Raw genomic sequence first — 17,987 nt, forward strand, 5'->3', positions numbered from 1 at the left:
TATATATATATATATATATATATATATGTGTGTATATGTGTATATTTATATATATATATATATATATATATGTGTATATATATATATGTATATGTGTGTATATATATATGTATTTATATATATGTATATGTATATATTTTGTTTTTTCTCTTTTCCTCACTTTTGTTTGTTTGTCTGTCTAAAACAGGTCTCACTTGTAAAAGAGTCACCAAGGCTCAATGCTATTAATCTGTATAAATAAATAAATGAAAAAAGTGATAATGTTTGTCCAGGTTTCCCTATGATCGACTGAGACCTGTCCAGGTGTCCCAAATATGGACTGAGACCTGTCCAGGTGTCCCTGTGATGAACTGCAGAACTGTCCAGGTGTCCCTGTGATGAACTGCAGAACTGTCCAGGTGTCCACCATCTCTCACCAGCTGCTTGTGACCCAGAATGGAGAAGCAGGTCAAAAACTGCATGGATGGTTCCTGAGAATACAGAAACTCCACGTTTGTTAAAATGACAAATATCACGTTGATTTATCACAATATTTAACAATAAATGATGAATTCTGGTGTTACTAGATTTATACATATTTACATGTTATGATTTTTGAAGGCCTGATATTAAAGTAGAAGTGGACAAACTAATTAACTAACATTGTGTTCCCTCAGTGAGGACTGAACTAGGCAAAAGGACCTTCTCCTACTCCGCTCCTGTTTCCTGGAATATCTTACAAAAAGATTTGAAGCTCTCGACCTTTGACCTCTCTAAGTGGCTTTAAGAATCTGTTGGACACCTGGCAGGGTCCAATGCAGACATGTTCCTGTTTTTAGTTTTCTATATTTGTCTTGGAATCTAGCTGTTTTTTGTTTTGTTACCTTTTTCCTTTTAGCCATCCTATATGTTAAAAATAAAAATAAAAAACTGTAGTATGCTTTTTTATAACTGTTTATTGTTGTTGCTGTTGTCCATTGTTGTCATCTTTCTTTGTTGAAATCAGGTCTCTCTTGTAAATGAGTCCTCGAGGCTCAATGGGATTTACCTGTAGAAATAAAGGTTGATTGATTAATTAGTTTATAAATTATAAAGAGGAGGATTCTATGAACTTGTTTCTTCTCCTTTGTAAACAGAAATAATGACGGTTAATTTCTGTTCAGTACTCATTATTTACAAACATTCAAACTTAATCTCATTTGTCCTTCAGTCAAAACCAGATGGATTTAATATTTGACCAGATGGAAGAAGTGGAACATGAAGGTTCTGTGAGAACTGGTAGAACCTCTGATAACAGAACAGGTTCTGGCTTGCTGCTATTAAAACACATGGTTCATCATTTAGTCCTGCAGTTTCTTCTTTTCTATATGAGAAGAAAATCAGAAACATCCAAAAAAGTTCAATCTGATCCTCTTTTTTGGATTTTTCTACCTGGATTATTGAGCATGCACCAGGAAAATCAGAAACAGTTTTTGGAGGAACAATAAGATTTCTGCTCCCAGGTGATGCGTTTTCTTTCCACTCAGTTTTATTTTTCGCTGGAGGAACATCAGAACATAATGGATCCATCTGTGTCCAGTGAAGGAAGGGGGGTGGGTCGGTGGGGGTGTCTGAAACAAGTAAAGATGATGGATGGATGGATGGATGGATGGATGCAGCATCCAAATGCCCAAAAACCCATGTAAAAAATGTATTTGTGGATTTCTTGTCAGCTTTTAAAACCATTCAGCCAAGGATTTTAACAGAGATCTTAACAAGAGTTTTTAATCTCACATAGCTTGGTTTTATGGATTACAGCGTTTTAACAGGTAGGGTCCAGCAGGTCACAGTGGGTTCAACACTCTCTGACAAACAACTACCAGCTCTGGTTCTCCTCAAGGCTGTGTGTTAGCCTCACTGTTATTTATTCTCTACACAAACTCCTGCAGAAAGACTTTCCCAAATAGACATCTAATTAAATATGCTGATGACACGGCCCTGGTAAGCCTCTTAAACAACAAGGAAGAGGAGCATGGACCAGTTCTGCACTTCTTCATTAATTGGTGCAAAAAAATCAAAATTGGTTCTGAACACAAAAAAAACCCAAAAGAAAGGACTATTGGCTACAGGACGGTTCAGTCATTCTCTACAACCACCATCGATGGAGAGCAGATTGAAACTGTCTCGTGCTACAAGTATCTGGGTGTGGTTCTGGACTGTTACTTAAAGTGGGACTCATAGGCTGACCTTATCAGCACCAAGACTCAGCCGAGGATGTATTTTTTTTTTAAAAACTGGGTTCTTTTAGAATCAATAATTCAATACTTTTAATGTTTTATTCTGCTTTTATTGAGGATATTTTATCGTTTTGTAACATCTGTTGGTTTGGCAATGCTACAGAGGCTCAGAAGAAATCCTTGAGAAGTAACTACAGGCAGCAAACTGTTAGGGACCAGTCTGACCAGTATGGAAAAAATATACATGGACAGAGTTATGAAGAAGACAAACAAGATAATAGCAACACACATCCCCTAAGATCCTCATTTGAGTTGCTTGTTCAGGGTGAAGGTACTGCCTTCTTTTATTCTCAAGAAACAGGACAAAATTTTATTTCATACCACAAGTGATTAAATCATTAAATAATAAAAAGGTATCATGAATTACTGAGCTCAAACTTCTTTGATGTAAAGATGGATGTTAATGTCATGTTTGCATATTTTTATCTGTCTGTCTGTCTGTCTGTCTGTCTGTCTGTCTGTCTGTCTGTCTGTCTGTCTGTCTGTCTGTCCGTCCGTCCGTCCGTCCGTCCGTCCGTCCGTCCGTCCGTCCGTCCGTCCGTCCGTCCATCCATGCATCAAAACAGAAGTTTGGTTTTCTCTCTATGTATGATTACAGTCTGTTGTCTCCCCAGGACCCCCCTCCCCACCCAGAGACTTGATCTACACTCTGAAGCAGTCCACCCTGATCCTGGAATGGTCCCCACCATTGCATGCCGGTGGCCGAGCGGACCTGACCTACAGCGTGGGCTGTCAGCGCTGTGAGGGGGGGCGGTGCGAGCCATGCGGGGCCAACGTGGGCTTCGTCCCTCATCAGGCGGGACTAGTGGACAGAACTGTGACTGTGGTCAATCTGCTCCCAAACAACAACTACACATTAACTGTGGAGGCCCTGAACGGGGTGTCAGAACTACTGCCCAACAAGAGGTTCTATTCCCAGGTCAACGTGTCCACGAGCCTTCCAGGTAAGTCCACTTTACCATCTGGACCTGGTGGGTTCCAGAACACGTGGTCTTCTGGACAAACAGGACCAGAAAAAACTTAGCATGGTCCAAAGAGAAATCATCATAATAATGAATTAAATCCCATTTCATAAGGTGTTCTCAGGAGGAGTGCAGGTTCAACAAACTGTTTACTTGTCTCTGAACACAAACATCAACAAACTGTTTACTTGTCTCTGAACACAAACATCAACAAACTGTTTACTTGTCTCTGAACACAAACATAAAAAAAAAGTTTACTTGTCTCTGAACACAAACATAAACAAACTGTTTACTTATCTCTGAAGACAAACATCAACAAACTGTTTACTTGTCTCTGAACACAAACATCAACAAACTGTTTACTTATCTCTGAAGACAAACATCAACAAACTGTTTACTTATCTCTGAAGACAAACATCAACAAACTGTTCACTTATCTCTGAAGACAAACATCAACAAACTGTTTACTTATCTTCGAAGACAAATATCAACAAACTGTTTACTTATCTCTGAACACAAACATCAACAAACTGTTCACTTGTCTCTGAAGACAAATATCAACAAACTGTTTACTTATCTCTGAAGACAAACATCAACAAACTGTTTACTTGTCTCTGAACACAAACATCAACAAATGGTTCACTTGTCTCTGAACACAAACATAAACAAACTGTTTACTTATCTCTGAACACAAACATCAACAAACTCTTCACACAACCATGTAATGTCAGAGGACAGTGATGCAAACAGAATGAGCCTCTACCTCATTTAGGAGTGTCTCCATCTCACATTCAGTGACGTTCCTTATTTTTCTGTGTATAGACATGCTTTTAGTGCAGAGAGGACATTCCTTAGGTGCAGGGCAGATTTAAATTCATTTACATATTAAAATGTAGGCGTCTCGTGGGAGGAGGTGGTTATTCCCTTCTCTGCGCTCAATTCCATGTTGACTGGGACGTATGAAATAAGTGTGGTTGGATTTGTGTATGCGCACGGTTTCATTCATCTGGATTTATTTGTGCGATTTAATTGTAAGCAGTATTTTTTCATTCAACCTTTATTTAGACAGGTAAATTCCTTTGAGCCTCGAGGACTCCTTTACAAGAGAGACCTGATTTCATCAAAGAATCATGACAACAATGGACAACAGCAACAACCACAGACAGCTACAAAAAGGCATACAGATTTTTTTTTGCAAAAAATATGCCAAAAAAGCAACAAAAACAGCTAGATTATTTCAGTAGAAAATCCACGCAAGTCTGTACATGAGGTCCCAGGCGATTCATTCAACCTTTGTTTATGCCCCATTTGCACTGCTCCTAATCCTCCCAACTCTGCTCAGCCTGGATTTGCACCTGCACTTTAGGACCGATTCTGGAGGTGTGTCCAGAATTCAAGTCCTGCCAATGAGAGTTCTGCGACGAGTTACTCAAAGCTGCTCCTCAGATAAATAGTGTTAAATTATTATTTTATATATGAATGTTTCTGTTCAGTGTCCTGAGATGACTTCTGTTGTGACTTGGCACTCTATAAATAAACTGAATTGAATTAAATCTGATTAACCAGATTCTACAAAAACATCTATATTTAAATCTAAAAAAGTTAAGTCTGGTCCTCTGGACATTCAAAAAGCAAAACAAAAAAATTGTAGAAACATTTCGTCTTTCATCCAAAAGACTTCTTCAGTCTGAGGAGCTGTATTCAGCTCATAAATAGCTATTTATAAAAGACTGAGCTGAATACAGCTCAGGACCAGACTTAACTTTTTTTTAGATTTTTCTACCTGGATTATTGAGCATGCATCAGGACAAAGATATTGTTCTCCATGCTCCCAAGTCTGATGATTTTGATGCCTCCACTGAAGTCTGTGAAAGTTTCCTCCACTTCTTCACTGATAAAATTATGTCAACCAGAGCTTGTATTTCTCAGCCTTCCAATGATCCCTCTGTTCCTTTACACTACTCATCTATTTTTGATCAGTTTGAGCCGGTGTCCTCCTCTTTTCTAGTGGACACAGTTGGTCACATGAGGCCCTCTGGTTCCCCTGAAGATTCTTTCCCACCTCGTTTGTTTAAGGAGGGATTTGCTACTGTTGGACTGTTGAATGTGTGCAGGCATTATCCAGACCCCTCCTGCTCGTCTGCAGCTTGTGCAGAACTCTGCTGCTCACCTCTTAACTCAGGCCCGTAGGCGCGAGCACATCACTCCCGTCCTGGCGTCCCTTCACTGGCTCCCTGTGCACTACAGAATTCATTTGAAGCTTTTGCTGTTTGTCTTTAAATGCTTGAACAGCCTTGTCCCACCACATCTGTCTGAGCTGCTTCAGGCGTACTGCCCTCCCCGATCCCTACGATCAGCTGATCAGCTGCTGTTGACAGTCCCTGAAGGCTGAAGCTCAGAGGTGACAGAACATCTGCTGTTGTTGCTCCCAGGTTATTGAACAATTTACCTTTGAGTGTCAGTCAGGCCTCCACTCTTCCTGTTTTTAAATCTCTTTTAAAAACACTCATTCTTTGGCTTTTAACACGGGATCTTATCTTTTATGGCATCTTAACACACACCTGCCATAAAACTGGTATGTTTTTATGCTTTTTTGTGTATGCGTTGTATGTTTTTATTGTCTTAATTAATTTATCTTTTTGTCTGATTGTACAGCACTTTGGCTACCCCTGCGGTTTTTAAAATGTGCTATAGAAATAAAGTTGATTGACTGATTGATTGATTCAGGGTTAGACAGGATCTGTTTCTGAAAAACAAACCCAGTTTAACTTTCAGTTTCTTTACCAAGTTTTCCACATGGAGCTTAAAAGAGAGATGTGAGTCGACCAAGATACTCAAATATTTGTAGAATTAAACAAACTCATTAGGGACACCATTTGAGGATAAAATCAGAGGAAGAACTGCTGGGACCAACTTCCTGTTTGAAAACAGCATCCCTTTGCTTTTTGGTTTTGTCGGCATTTAGTACAAGTTTGAGACGGAACCTTGCAACCAGCGAAAATTCTTCTGCTCCCATCTGGCGGGGTTTGTTTGGGTAAACAACGTAAGTGAGAGCGTTTTTCTCCAACAATAACTTTTGTTAATAGTTAAATTTATAATGCATAACTGATGGTAATGGTAATTAGTACTTTTGAAAGAACCTGTTTTTGTTCACTTACGTATGTTAAATCTTAACTGACTGGATAATAAATCACTTTATTTATCAAAACCTATTTCCATATAGGTTTAATGTTACCTTTCCTTTTCCTAGCTGCGCCGGGTCATAACAGCCTCTCACAAACAGATGGTGTAATCAGGACTTACGAATGTGTCAGGACCGAGATGAATCAAAGGTTAAATGTCAGGAGATGAGCTCTAAATGTTGAGTTTTAAAACGAACCGCGCCCTGATGGTGCTGATGAATCTTTAATTTATAAATCAAACCAAGTCTAGCTTATTATTCTTTTTTTCCACAGACAACTTATTTCTTACTAAATTAAACATAGTTTATTTAGCAGTTAAACACATGGGGGCGGAGCTTGGGGATTACAGTCTTTTGTTGACCCAGAATCCAAGCATTGCTTTCTGTCAGTATTGAGCTTGTTTGCTTTGTGAGTGCAGCCATTACATTTGATTAGGAGGGAATTCATCTTGTCTGTTGTTATCTGATGAGAACGATAAGGTTTCCTTTAGCCACAGCTCACTCTGCAGGCTACAATCTCTGGACAGCAGGAAGACACTGTGTGCAGGACATCAGCTCCACGTCTTACTGGTTCTGCCACAAACTCTGATGTGGTTGATGGTTCTCATGGTTTTCCTCCTCTTCCTCTGCAGCTTTGTCTCTGATCAGTGAGCTGCGAGCAGAGAAGATAGAGCAGAAGAGCATCACGCTGGTGTGGAGGGAGCCCTCATCCCCAAACAGCAGCCACACAGAGTACGAAATCAAGTACTTTGAGAAGGTAAAACTCTCAGTTGTTATGGCTGAAAAAACTGAACATTTCATCGCTTTATGGAACAAAATCCTCTGATGGGAACTAGATGCACAAGTAACCTGTGTAAGTTCTTCAGATAGTCAACTCAAAAAACGATTCTAAAACAGAACCCGGTGGGTTAAGTTTGCTTATTCTTTACTCACGTATTTGAAAACCCACTCACTAAAAGACAGAAACCACTCTCCAGCTGACAGAACTGACTCACCGACTGACAATCGGTGAGTCAGTTCTGTCAGTCGACTGGTGGTGACTTCTTTTTTTGCCAGGCAGTGTATCTTTCCAGTTTTAGCTTCTCTCCATTGGCTCCCTGTCAAGTTCAGAATTAAATTCAGAATCTTACTTCTAACCTACAAAGCTCTCAACAACCTAGTTCCATCTTACAGATCTTATTGTTCCATATTTTCCTAACGGAGCACATCACTCTCTGGCTGCAGGTTTACTTGTGGTTCATAAAGTTTTCAAAATCAGAATAGGAGGAAGATTTTTCAGTTCTCAGGCTCCTCTCTTGTGGAACCAACTTCCAGTTTCTGTCCGTGAGACTGACACATTGTCCAGTTTTAGGACTGGGCTAAAGACTTTCCTTTTTGATAAATCCTATAGTTAGGGTCGGCTTGGGTTTCCTGAGCTGTCCCTTAGTTCTGCTGCTATAGACTTAGACTGCTGGAGGACAAACTGACCACATTTCTTTTCACTCTGCTACTGTCTTTACTTACTCTGCTCAACCTGTTTTGTATTTTTAATTAATTATTTCTATCCTTGACATATTTTTGTCTTTCAGGTACACCTGGATCTATACCTGGACCTGGTCCTATATCTGGACCTGGTCCTATACCTGGACCTATATCTGGACCTACCATTCTGTGTTCGTCTGTCTCTCCTTCCTGTCCTCTCAACCAGCCGGTCAAAGCAGATGGCCGCTTGTCCTGAGCCTGGTTCTGCTGGAGGTTTCTTCCTGTTAAAGGGAGTTTTTCTTCCCACTGTCTCCACTGTGCTTGCTCAGGATGGGAGACTGCAACGAAGCCAAGATTCAACTTGTCTGCTGGATTCTTAGATAGAGAACTTTACTAATTGGCTTTTATGTGAATGTTCCTGTAAAGTCCCTGAGACAACTTTGTTGTGATTTGGCACTTTAGAAATAAACTGAATTGAATTGAATTGAACAGGACACACCTGGTCAAGAAAAACACCTGTCAGTTACATGATCCAATCCTTTAGCATTCTGTTAAACTTCTGTCCTTCTACCAAGCTGTGTATCCGATCCAGATTTAAACAGCTGGCAATAAAAGCTCACACATTCTCTGTCATCTCGTTTTCATCTTTTGAAATCAAACCCAGACTTTTACAGGAGAGTGGATATGATATAAAGATATGTTTAAACCCCACGGGTTCATCTTACCTAAGCGAGCTTTGCAGCAATACACGCCATCCAGAGCCCTGAGGTCAGCCGGCCTGCTTTTGCTGTCTGTCCCTAAAGTGAGGTTGAAGACTAGAGGAGACAGAGCCTTGTCTGTGGCAGCACCCAGACTGTGGAACAGTCTCCCTCTGTGCTGGTGAAGATTCTCAGTCATCCAGGACATGATAAATTCAAAAAGCGTTCAATACAAAAACAACTGGTCTTTATTTGTAACAGAAGACATTTCGCTCCTCATCCGAGGAGCTTTCTCAATTCAAAAAGCAGAGAGTGAGAGATTCAGGTTATAAGGCTGAGTGAGATAAGACACACACACACATGTAGATTGGCAGTTCACACCTAAAACCTAAAACAGTAGGTCTTTGTTCATCTAATTCACAGTCAAGGCCCCTCTGTTCCCATCAGGTGTGAAAACCGGCTGGGAATCTGTTTTAAAGTTGCATTATATGTTTTTGAAAGTGAAATCTGAGGCCTCCTCCTCTGTTAAGAGACGGTTTTTCTCTTTTTACATAAATTGCTTCCTTCACCCCCCCCTCTCAAACCATCTGTGTTCTCGGTCCAAAATGTGCACATGTTGGTCCTCAAAGAGTGTCCCTTATCTGTGAGATGGAGGTGAACAGCTGAGTCTTGTCCAGAGGAGGTGGCTCTCCTGTGTTGAGCCATGCGTCTGTGAAGAGGCTGTTTAGTTTCTCCATTGTAGAGGTCTGGACAGTCCTCGCTGCACTGGACCGCATACACTACACCACTCTGTTTGTGTATGGGTGTTCTGTCCTTAGGGTGGACCAGCCTCTGTCTGAGGGTCCTGCTGGGTTTGAAATGTACTGGGATCTTGTGTTTGTTGAAGATCCTTCTGAATTTCTCTGATACTCCAGCAACATAAGGGATGACAATGTTTTTACGTCTGTTCTTCTCCTTTTTCTGTTTATTAGTGTGTTTTGTAGATTTCCTTGCTGACTTGACAAAAGCCCAGTTAGGATATCCACATGTTTGAAGAGCTTCTTGAATGTGTTTCAGTTCCTTTTCCTTACCTTCTGTCTTTGTGGGGACACGTTCAGCCCGATGTTGTAAAGTTCTGATGACAGAGAGTTTGTGTTCCAGTGGATGGTGGGAGTCAAACAGAAGATACTGGTCTGTGTGGGTTGGTTTTCTGTAAACTTCAATGTTGAGGCTGTCCTCTCTCTCCATCTGAACCAAACAGTCCAAAAAAAGCAGCTTATTGTTGTTTGCATCCTCTCTGGTGAACTTGATGTTGTTATCGACCGAGTTAGTGTCTGGTGAACGCTTCTATTTCCTTGGCTTGGATTTTGACCCAGGTGTCATTCACATATCGGAACCAATGGCTTGGTGTTGTTCCCTCAAAGGAGTGTAGGGCTCTCTGTTCCACTTCCTCCATGTAGAGATTGGCAACAATGGGTGACACTGGAGATCCCATGGCACAGCCATGCTTCTGTCTGTAAAAACTGTCATTGAACTTGAAATAACTCTTTGAGGACCAAAATGTGCACATTTTGGACCGAGAACACAGATGGTTTGAGAGGGGGGTGAAGGAAGCAATTTATGTAGAAAGAGAAAAGCCGTCTCTTAACAGAGGAGGAGGCCTCAGATTTCCACTTTCTAAAACATACAATGCAACTTTAAAACAGATTCCCAGCCGGTTTTCACACCTGATGGGAACTGAGGGGCCTCATCTGTGAATTAGATGAACAAAGACCTACTGTTAAGGTTTTTAGGTGTGAACTGCCAATCTACATATGTGTGTGTCTTATCTCACTCAGCCTTATAACCTGAACCCCTCGCTCACTGCTCTTTGAATTGAGAAAGCTCCTCGGATGAGGAGCGAAACGTCTTCTGTTACAAATAAAGTCCATTTGTTTTTGTATTGAACGCTTTTTGAGTCTCCCTCTGTCTGTTAAGCTCTCTCTGTCAGTAGATCAGTTTAAATCCAGACTGAAAACACATCTATTCTCTGTGGCCTTCACTCAAATTAGTACTTGACTGACTTGAGTTTTAGGGAAATTGCAGAAAATATGCAATAGTTGTCTTGATTTTATTAGTACTATTATTTTATTGCTATTTTACTGTAAATTTTATTATACTTGTATTTTTATTAAACTCAATTTTATTTCTTTTATCATATTTTTATGTACGATGTTGTAATTCTTGTCTGTAGCACTTTGTTGTTTTTAAATGTGCTATATAAATAAAATTTGAATTGCATTGAATAGAATATGAGCTTCCACCATGTACAACACATTGATAAACATATCCAATAAAAACCAAACATGAGACCAAAGAATTGGAGACCAGATGACCAGAACCGAGCTGGTTTCTGTGTCCTAGTGTAGAGAATATTTTTGGATTCAGTCCTTTCATGAAGACGGCTCTATGTGTTTAAATTCCGTTGACTATTCTTCCTCTTTTTCCTCCTGTCTCACCTCGGTGTGTGTGTTTCTGCAGGACCAGAAGCACCAGAGTTATTCCACTGTGAAAACCTCAGCCACCCAGATCAGCATCAGCAACCTGAAACCTGGAACGACTTATGTCTTCCTCATCCGCCCCTTCTCCACACCAGCCCCCTCTTCATCTCTGTCTTCCTCTGCTCTCGCTGCCTCTTCCTCATCTACTATGTCCTCCTCTTCCTCTACCTTCTCCTCTTCTCCACCCCCATCCATTGATTATGGAGCATACAGCACCCCCATGGAGCTGCAGACTCTCAGCGAGTGTGAGTACTCATAGTCTGAAGCCTCCTCTTGCTCCTCCCAGTCCACCTCGACTGGTTGTGGAACCAGACCCTGATTGGCTGAGTGAGACACACAGTCGGACAGAGTCACAGTCAGTCAGTCAGACAGACAGACACACACAGTCGGACAGAGTCACAGTCAGACAGTCAGTCAGACAGACACACACACAGTCGGACAGAGTCAGACTACAAGAAGACATTGAACATAAGGTGTTTTTTTTTATTTCACTTTATTTTATCCATTATTCCATTATATTTACTGAGTAAATGGGGAATACCAATTATCCATTGTTCTAATTATCATGGGATCACACTTCTCACCCTCCCGGGAAGGTTTCCTCCAGGGTGTTGGAAGGGTGGCTCCGACCGATTGTCAAACCTCAGATTCAGGAAGAGCAGTGTGGCTTTCCACCCACCTGGACCAGAAGAACTCCTACGTCCGTATGATCTTTGTGGACTTCACATCTGCCTTCAACACCATGATCCCCCAAACCCTGATGGACAAACTACTCACACTAGAACTAAGTCCCTCCATTTGCAACTGGGTCCTGGACTTCTTAACCAACAGACCTCAGTCTGTGAGGATCTACAACTTCTCCTCCTCCATAACCCTCAGCACTGGCTCTCTTCAGGGATGTGTGTTGAGCCGCCTCCTGTTCACTCTGCTCATGTATGATTGTGCATCTACACATCCAGGCTGTCACATTGTAAAGTTTGCAGATGATACAGCGGTGGTGGGATGCATCACAAACAATGATGAGTCCAGCTACAGGCAGGAGGTGGAACACCTGGAGAGCTGGTGCAAAGAGAATAACCTTCACATCAATGTGAAGAAGACAAAGGAGATGATTGTGGACTTCAGAAGGAACAAACTCACCTACTCCTCCCTGAATATAAGAGGATCTGCGGTGTAAGTGGTCTCCAGCTACAAGTAGTTGGGTGTACACCTGCATCATGAAGGCCCCACTCACCCAGCACACACACTTTTTGCCCCGCTCCCCTCGGGAAGGAGGTTGAGGAGCATTAAGTGTAGAGCCACTAGACTGAGGAACAGCTTCTACCCTGAGGCTGTTAGACACATGAATCTCTAGGCGCCGAGCAGGAGTGGGCATACTTATTGCCCCCCCCCCCCAACTTGGTGCCTGTGTGTTGGGGGTTCACCCCGGTGAATAAGAGGGTGGCCTCCCTCCGCCTACGTGTGGGGGGACGGGTTCTGACTGTCGTTTGTGCTTATGCACCAAACGGCAGTTCAGATTATCCACCCTTTCTAGAGTCCTTGGAGGGGGTACTGGAAAGTGCACCTCCTGGGGACTCCCTTGTTCTGCTGGGGGACTTCAGTGCTCATGTGGGCAATGAGACCTGGAGGTGTGTGGTTGGGAGGAACGGCCCCCCTGATCTGAACTCGAGTGGTGATCTGTTGTTGGACTTCTGTGCTCATCATGGATTGTCAATAACAAACACCTTGTTCAAGCATAAGGGTGTCCATATGTGCTCTTGGCACCAGGACATCCTAGGCCGCAGTTCGATGATCAATTTTGTCATCGTCTCATCTGATCTGCGGCCACATGTCTTGGACACTCGTGTGAAGAGAGGGGCGGAGCTGTCCACTGATCACTACCTGGTGGTGAGTTGGCTCCGATGGTGGGGGAGGATGCCGGTCAGACCTGGCAGACCCAAATGTATTGTGAGGGTTTGCTGGGAACGTCTGGCAGAGTCTCCTGTGAGACGGAGTTTTAACTCCCACCTCCAGGAGAACTTCAAACATGTTCCGAGGGAGGTGGTGGACATTGAGTCTGAGTGGACCATGTTTCGTGCCTCTATTGTCGAGGCAGCTTACCGGAGCTGCGGCCGCAATGTCGTTGGTGCCTGTCGTGGCGGCAACCCTCGAACCCGATGGTGGACACCGTCGGTGAGGGATGCTGTCAGGCTGAAGAAGGAGTCCTATCAGGTCTTTTTGGCTTGTGGGACCCCGGAAGCAGCTGATGGATACCGGCAGTCCAAGCGACATGCGGCTTGGGTGGTCGCTGAGGCAAAAACTCGGGCATGGGAGGAGATCGGAGAGGCCATGGAGAATGACTTCCGCACGGCTTCAAGGCGATTCTGATCCACCATCCGGCATCTCAGGGGGGGAAAGCGGTACGCCACCAACACTGTTTATATTGGGAGTGGTGTGCTGCTGACCTCAACTTGGGATGTTGTAGGTCGGTGGGCGGAATACTTTGAAGACCTCCTCAATCGCACTGGCACGTCTTCCACTGATGAAGCGGAGCTTGGGGACCCTGGGTCGGGCCCTCCAATCTCTGGTGCTGAGGTCACAGAGGTGGTTAAAAAGCTCCTCGGTGGCAGGGCCTCAGGGGTGGATGAGATTCGCCCGGAGTTCCTTAAGGCTCTGGATGTTGTAGGGTTGTGTTGGCTTACGTGACTCTGCAGTATTGCATGGACATCGGGGGAAGTTGTTCTGGATTGGCAGACCGGGGTGGTGGTCCCCCTATTCAAAAAGGGGGACCTTAGAGTGTGTTCCAACTACAGGGGAATCACGCTCTTAAGCCTCCCTGGTAAGGTCTATTCCGGGGTTCTGGAGAAGAGGGTCCATCGGATAGTCGAACCTCGGATTCAGGAGGAACAGTGCGGTTTTCGTCCTGGCCGTGGAACACTGGACCAGCTCTACACTCTCAACAGGGTCCTAGAGGGTGCGTGGGAGTTTGCCCAACCGGTCTACATGTGCTTTGTGGACTTGGAGAAGGCGTTCGACCGCGTCCCTCATGGGAACCCTGAAGATCAGTTCCTCCAAATCCGAGGCCCTGGTCTTGAGCCGGAAAAGGGTAGAGTGCCCTCACTGGGTCAGGGAGGAGGTCCTACCCCAAGTGGAGGAGTTCAAGTATCTTGGGGTCTTGTTCACGAATGAGGGAAAAATGGAGCGTGAGATCGATAGGCGGATAGGTGCAGCGTCTGCAGTGAAGCAGGCGCTGTACAGATCTGTCATGTTGAAGAGAGAGCTGAGTCAAAAGGCAAAGCTCTCAATTTACCGATCGATCTACGTTCCTACCCTCATCTATGGTCATGAGCTTTGCGTTGTGACCGAAAGAATGAGATCTCGAATACAAGCGGCCGAAATGAGTTTTCTCCGCAGGGTGTCTTGGCTCTCCCTTAGAGATAGGGTAAGAAGCTCGATCATCTGGGAGGGACTCAGAGTAGAGCCGCTGCTTCTCCACATCGAGAGGAGCCAGATGAGGTGGCTTGGGCATCTGTTTAGGATGCCTCCTGGACGTCTCTCTGGTGAGGTGTTCCGGACACGTCCCACCAGAAGGAGGCCCAGAGGAAGACCCAGGACACGCTGGAGGGACTATGTTTCTCAGTTGGCCTGGGAACGCCTCGGGATTCCCCCGGAAGATCTAGCCCAAGTGGCTGGGGAGAGGGAAGTCTGGGCCTCCCTACTTAGGCTGCTACCCCCGCGACCCGACCCCGGATAAGCGGAAGAAAATGGATGGATGGATGGTAACTGGGACCCTGTGAACATAATTTTGTTCCACCACATGTACCACATGGGTTGCGAACGACAGTAAAGAATCTCTGACTCTGACTCTACCTGGGCTGTCCCTTGTCTTTGATCCTATTTGTGGTGCCCATGGACAGGATCTCAAGGTTCAGTCAAGGAGAGGAGGGTGTCTGGTCTCTGCTTTATGCGGATGATGTGATTTTGTTATTTCTGTTTTCAGCTTCTGTCAGCAGATTGGACAATAAAACCACTCACGTGGAGTTAATTGTTAATTATGATGTGATGAACAGTTTAAAAGATGAACAATCCCAGTGAGCATGTCCAATCAGAGCAGGACAAACCAAGAACCAGAACTAGGGTTACCAGTCACTTTCCCTCCGTGTGTTCTTCCCTCTGAGCAGATCAATGATCAGCATGTGCAGCTTTCACTCTGTGTGTTTGTGTTGGGTCCAGTGGCGCTGGCGACCAGTGAACAGAATCCGGTGGTGATCATCGTCATCGTGTCGGTGGCCGCACTCATCACGCTGCTCTCCATGGGGGCGGGGCTTCTCATCTGGAGGAGGTATGCTGTCCAATCCCCTCACATCATAAAAACCTCAGCACTGTGTGTGTGTGTGTGGGTGTGTGTGTTTGCCATAAGTTCAGTTTTTATTGCAGTAAAAAACAAACGGAGGAGAAGTTAAAATATTAAAATAGTTCCTGGTTTGGTCTGGGTTTGTTTGATTCGATTCAATTTGATTCTTTGTGATTGTGTACCACATGTTCATTCCTGGGCAGCACGGTGGTGCAACAGGTAGAGCTGCTGCCTCTCAGCGAGCAGGTCCCTGGTTCAAACCCCGGTCCAGGGGCCTTTCTGGGTGGAGTTTGCATGTTCTCTCCGTGCATGCGTGGGTTTTCTCCGGGTACTCCAGTTTCCTCCCACAGACCAAAAACATGCATGTTAGACTGATTGGTGACTCTAAATTGTCCCTAGGTGTGAGTGAGAGAGTGAATGGTTGTTTGTCTTGTTTGTCTCTATGTGTCCCTGTGATGGACTGGAGACCCGTCCAGGTGTAGCCTGCCCTTCGCACAGTGATTGCTGAACATGGGTGCCGGTGACCCCCGTGACCCAAAAATGGAATTAGCGGGTAAAGATAATGGATGGATGGATGTTCATTCCTTCTCAGTCTCTACCTGTCCTGCTATGGCCATGCCCACTCACACCTGCACTGCATGTACACTGAGCTCAGCTGGTCCTCATCAGTCCGTTTCTTCTGTATTGTCCACCTCAGAGGAGCTCCATGTGACAGGCTGCTTTGTCTCCTCACTCCTCCTTGAGCCTCCTGAGGTTTTTGGAGGGTTGTTGCTACGGCAGCATTTTTATTTAAAACGATAAAAGTTATTTTTTGAGATTCTTGGATTCATCTGTATTAGTGGGTCCAAAACCTCCAACAAAGTGACTAAAATAAATTCTCTTTTATGAATCCTGTTTTCTGTTGGTTCTAAAATACGAGCTGGAGCAGGTAATAACTGTGTGAACCGGAGGCCAGTCTCTGAAATCAGACTTCAACACAAGAATGTTGTGAGGATTCAAAACGAAGCAGCTGAAAAGCCTGAAATAAATGTTTTGTTTCTAAGATATTTTACAAAAATAGAAAATGAAACGTTGAATTCAATTTATTTCTGCAGCTCCACATGTGTTTGACTGTTGTCTTCTTGTCTCTGCAGACAGTGTGGCTACAGCAAAGCTTCTCAGGAGGGAGACGAGGAGCTCTACTTCCAGTGTGAGTCTCAACCTGTTCTCCATGGTCTCCTGCTGTTCTCAGAGCTGTTTTGTTCTGCTGTGACTAAATGTGAAGAAAGGTTCCAGCAGCTGCTTTGATGTTCCACAGGTTCTCCTGTGTGTTGTTACATTTCCCATCATTCTCTGCTGTCAGACAGAACCCCATCACTCTGTCTCTCCATTTTTTTTTTGTTTTGGACAAGTTTGTTTGAGTAGACCTCTCGGTGACGGAGCTGCTGCAGCTCTGAATGTCTGAGAACGTTCTTCAGTTCTTTTGGTTCTGGGGAAGGAGAACCGAGTGGATCTTTGGGTTCAGAAGAGGGGATGGCTGGAAGGTGGTGAGGAGAGGGACTTTCAGTCAGATAAGGTGAAAAAATGCATCAAAGAAGAAGAAAGCGTTTTGTTCTGTTTCAGAGAAACTAGAAGAGCAGAAAGTCTGAGAGCGAGGGAGAGTTCCTCACCCCTTCAGGAGAGTTCCTCACCCCCTTCATGTGGATTCCTCACTCCTTCAGGAGAGTTCTTCACCCCTTCGGAAATGTTCTCACCCCTTCATGAAGGTTCCTCACCCCTTTGGAAGTGTTCCTCGCCACTTCAGGTGGGTTTTTCACCTCTCCAGCAGGGTTCCTTACCCCTTCAGGACAGTCCGTCACCCTTTCAGGAGGGTTCCTCACTTCTTCAGGTGGATTCCTCACTCCTTCAGGTAGGTCCCTTATAGAGGATGACATGGGAGTGGATTTTCACTCCTGTCCTGTCCCACTCCTGGTAACAAGACTCCCACTCCTGTCCTGCTCCTGTTTTTCATTTAATTTTTAAGAAATACATTGAATTTTATTTGATCTTCTACCCATTCCTGTTTAAATTACTTTGTGTTGTGCAGTTTTATTTCAAAAGACATGGCAACAGGAACAGTTCATCTGTGGTGAAATAGAGACATTTATTTCCTTAATCCAAACAAAAACTTTCACTAAATGTCATAAAACAAACAATCCATGGCCTGTAGTCCATATAATGTTTCTACGGAGGATCAGCTGCTGAGTCTGTTTCTGGCTCTTTTGAAGGTCAGTTCCAGTAAAAACAAAAAATCTAAACCAGTCCATGGGTCACACCATGTCTACCTTAGATGAAAGAACCCAAACACAACAAGTTGCATTTTACTAATTTATTGAGCAACTGTTTCCTTTAAACAGTGACATCACTGTCATGTTTTAAATTGTTTAAACAAACAAACAAATAAAAATAATGTACCAAGCAGAGAACTCAACAAATAAAAATGTTTAAAGGCATTATTATACATTGGACGACGTCCTCAAGAAGTTCAGTCTGTGTGGTCGAGGTAACGAGCTCGTTTGGGTGAAGCATGATGTCGTGCATCTTCCCAGACTTCAGAGCT

At 43.8% G+C, this 17,987-nt stretch overlaps 1 protein-coding gene across 1 annotated transcript in view; it reads left to right on the top strand.

The window, feature by feature from the left end:
• The window catches only part of LOC119425558 (ephrin type-A receptor 7), a 103,514-nt gene that overhangs the window by 40,292 nt on the left and 45,235 nt on the right, over positions 1 to 17,987 (top strand). The window contains exons 2-6 of the mRNA XM_037693084.1: positions 2,870 to 3,199; positions 7,031 to 7,155; positions 11,057 to 11,321; positions 15,289 to 15,397; positions 16,543 to 16,598. Of these exons, the coding sequence (XP_037549012.1) occupies positions 2,870 to 3,199; positions 7,031 to 7,155; positions 11,057 to 11,321; positions 15,289 to 15,397; positions 16,543 to 16,598 (885 nt within the window). The remainder of the gene's footprint in view (positions 1 to 2,869; positions 3,200 to 7,030; positions 7,156 to 11,056; positions 11,322 to 15,288; positions 15,398 to 16,542; positions 16,599 to 17,987) is intronic.

Source organism: Nematolebias whitei, chromosome 19 (assembly GCF_014905685.2).
Source record: "Nematolebias whitei isolate Nwh7 chromosome 19, NemWhi1, whole genome shotgun sequence".
In the NCBI taxonomy this organism is placed as follows: Eukaryota; Metazoa; Chordata; class Actinopteri; order Cyprinodontiformes; family Rivulidae; genus Nematolebias; species Nematolebias whitei.